Source organism: Symphalangus syndactylus, chromosome 11 (genome assembly GCF_028878055.3).
Source record: "Symphalangus syndactylus isolate Jambi chromosome 11, NHGRI_mSymSyn1-v2.1_pri, whole genome shotgun sequence".
Lineage (NCBI taxonomy): Eukaryota > Metazoa > Chordata > Mammalia > Primates > Hylobatidae > Symphalangus > Symphalangus syndactylus.
The window spans coordinates 54506524-54509735 of NC_072433.2; the positions used below are offsets into that span (position 1 = coordinate 54506524).

At 50.4% G+C, this 3212-nt stretch overlaps 1 protein-coding gene across 1 annotated transcript; it reads left to right on the forward strand.

Annotated features, from left to right (window-relative positions):
• The first annotated feature begins 387 nt into the window (after positions 1-387).
• ZG16 (zymogen granule protein 16) lies at positions 388-1507 on the forward strand. Its single transcript, XM_055233268.1, has 3 exons — positions 388-445; positions 629-761; positions 1192-1507. Exons 1-3 carry the CDS (start codon positions 388-390, stop codon positions 1505-1507), a joined length of 507 nt encoding a protein of 168 aa, XP_055089243.1.
• The last annotated feature ends 1705 nt before the right edge of the window (positions 1508-3212 follow it).

The window sequence follows — 3212 nt, forward strand, 5'->3', positions numbered from 1 at the left end:
TCCTTTCCTGGCTATGGCCATACCAACCCAAATGTACCTGGGCTTGGTTGATTTCAGAAAACTTTTCTGCTTTATGCCAGGATGGAATAAAGCTTAATCCAGATAGTTAGGGTTCATCTTCAGGCTTGAGAGAAAAGAGGAGGGCTTGGCTACAGCCAGACCAGGGAGAGCTGGAGGGGTCAGGGACATAGAAGGTAGCACCAGGGAGGAACAGGACCACAGGCTATGGACAGTCATTTCTAAGCTCAAGACTGGGTCTGCTAGGTCTAAGTTGAAGGACGAAAAAGCCTTGGTCTGAGCTGCAGGTCAGGAGTGCCTGGGTCAATCAAGTCAACAAGGAAGAAGGTGAATCTTCATTTGCTCTTTTCTTCCCACTCCAGCCCCAGAATGTTGATAGTCACTCTCCTAGCCCTTCTCTGTGCCTCAGCCTCTGCCGATGCTGCCAGTAAGTGAGACACCAGGAGCCTGGTAATGGGAACTTGGGAAGGCAGCCTTGGGCACTGCTGTTGGCCAAGGCTTTTGGAGGCTGGCTTGGGGTGGGGAGCTGAGTTGTGGGAGGAACAGGGGTGGTGCAGAGAAACTGAACTCCTGGAAGATTTCTCCCTCCAACTCCTGCTTGCCCCTCCAGTTCAGGCCAGGTCTTCCTCCTATAGTGGAGAGTATGGAGGTGGTGGTGGAAAGCGATTCTCTCATTCTGGCAACCAGCTGGACGGCCCCATCACTGCCCTCCGGGTCCGAGTCAACAAATACTACATCGTAGGGTAAGATTCTTTGAATTCCTGGCTGGGCGTGGTGGCTCACATCTGTCATTACAATGCTTTGGGAGGCAGAGGCAGATTGCTTGAGGCCAGGAGTTCTAGCTCAGCCTGGGCAAGATACCAAGACCCCATCTCTACCAAAGAAAAACAAAAAAATTAGCTGGGCATGGTGGTGAGTACCTGTAGCCTCAACTACTCAGGAGGGAGAGGCGGGAGGATTGCCTGAGCCCAGGATGTTGAGGCTGCAGTGAGCCAAGATCGTGCCACTGCACTCCAGCCTGGGTGACACAGTCTCTTTGTCGGCAAAATGAGTTGAAGTTCCCTGTAGGATCTTCCAGGGCTCACCCAGGCTTCACAGTCTGTAGGACTAGCTGCAGACTTGTCATCCCTATCATCACCTTTCTTTCTCCTTCCTTCCTCCCCTCTTCCTCAGTCTCCAGGTGCGCTATGGCACGGTGTGGAGTGACTATGTGGGTGGCCGCAGCGGAGACCTGGAGGAGATCTTTCTGCACCCTGGGGAATCAGTGATCCAGGTTTCTGGGAAGTACAAGTCGTACCTGAAGAAGCTGGTATTTGTGACAGACAAGGGCCGCTATCTGCCTTTTGGGAAAGACAGTGGCACAAGTTTCAATGCCGTCCCCTTGCACCCCAACACCGTGCTCCGCTTCATCAGTGGCCGGTCTGGTTCCGTCATCGATGCCATTGGCCTGCACTGGGATGTTTACCCCAGTAGCTGCAGCAAATGCTGAGCCTCCTCTCCTTGGCAGGGGCACTGTGATGAGGAGTAAGAACTCAACTCTCTTATCACTAACCCCCATCCAAATGGCTCAATAAAAAAATATGGTTAAGGCTAGTGTGTGTGGGGGCATCCGTGGCTGGGATATCTGCCTCTTGACTCAGCCAGGGACGTGCAAATCTCACTTGTGGCTGGCTTTGGACATCTGTCTGGAAGAGTGGGAAGATGAGGGAGAGGTGTGTAAGAATCCTGGGCTTTGTGCTATAATTTATCAAGAGGAGATGAGATTCTGGCTTGCATCAACGCTCTTCAAGGACAGCTCCTTAGAACATTGATCCAAACTGGAGTCAGGGTCTGAGGGGAAGGCCTAGTTGTGGCTTATACCAAAACCCCAGATGTCCCACTCTCCAGCTCTCCTCACCCCTGGTCCTCCCCTTGAGAAAGTGCTGAACTCACTTGCTGTGTGTGGGTGGCCAGGACCATTAGCCTTTGTTCTTTCCTGGAACCCACCTAACTCCTGAAACTTAGCTGAAGTCTGTGCCCGAGGACCCTGCCCTGTTACCAGGCCCAGTTCCTCCTCACCTTTACCCATGAGCCCAGGTGTCTTGCTAAGCCCTCTCAGATCTGGGATTCCTCCTTCCTCAGGAAGCCACCACCTTCTCAGCAGTGGAAACCCCGCCCACACTACGCTCTTAGGCTTTAGCCGTCAGAAGGTTACAGTGGACTGGGGGAGGCTGACACTAGGCTGAACTCATTAAGGAATGAATGGGAGGTGAGAAAACACAGGCAGCAAGAATCGAATGTTTCAAGAAGTTTGGCTCTAGTTTGCCAGAAATAGGCAAGTCAGTTATCGGGGGTGTAAGGAACAAGGGTTTTGTGTCTTTTTAAAATCCTAGACAGGAGAGTCACGAGCATGTTCACATGATAAAGAGGAAGAAAGAGAAAGAGGCTGGAGATTCTGAAAGATCACTGATGAGGTCTCAAAAGAGATGGAAGAGGATGGTTTACGCAGCTGGGGAAAGAAATTTTAAGAAGGGAAGAAAATTAAAACGAGTGAAGGTATACGTTAGTTTTGTGAAAGTTATCAGTATATGGCTGGGCACAGTGGCTCACACCTGTAATCCCAGCACTTTGGGAGGCTGAGGCAGGCGGATCATTTGAGGTCAGCAGTTGGAGACCAGCCTCCAACATGGTAAAACCCTGTCTCTACTAAAAATACAAAAATTAGCCAGGTGTGGTGGCAGGCACCTGTAATCCCAGCTACTTGGGAGGCTGAGGCATGAGAATCACTTGAATGCTGGAGGAGAGGTTACAATGAGTTGAGATAGCGTGACTGCACTCCAGCCTTGATGACAGAGTGAGACTCTATCTAAAAAAAAAAAAAAAAAAAAAAGGAATGTTATCAGTACCAAAATGGAGTCACATATGTTATACCTAACAAAATGGAACCAAGCTGACACCTAAATTTAGCGTTGCACCTGATAACACCATGGAGGACTGGTTGGAGAATCAGCAGACAATGGCAGGGAGATGCAGAGTCTGTGGACCAAGGTCAGGTGAAAGGATCACCCATCATGTTGGGCATCAGATCAGGCAGGTTCACACACTACCTGAGGAAGCTGGTCTTTGTGACAGATAAGAGCTGCTCTGCCTCTTGGGAAACACAGGCACCAGTTTTAGTGCCATCCTCTTGTACCCCAATGCTGTCCTTTAACTCA

What these genes read in the sequence shown, in the direction of transcription:
- ZG16 (XM_055233268.1), top strand. Translation starts at nt 388, where the DNA reads ATGTTGATAGTCACTCTCCTAGCCCTTCTCTGTGCCTCAGCCTCTGCC. An exon ending in AGCCTCTGCCGATGCTGCCA is followed by an intron (nt 446 to 628) that starts GTAAGTGAGACA and finishes TTGCCCCTCCAG; the next exon opens with TTCAGGCCAGGTCTTCCTCC. An exon ending in AACAAATACTACATCGTAGG is followed by an intron (nt 762 to 1,191) that starts GTAAGATTCTTT and finishes CCTCTTCCTCAG; the next exon opens with TCTCCAGGTGCGCTATGGCA.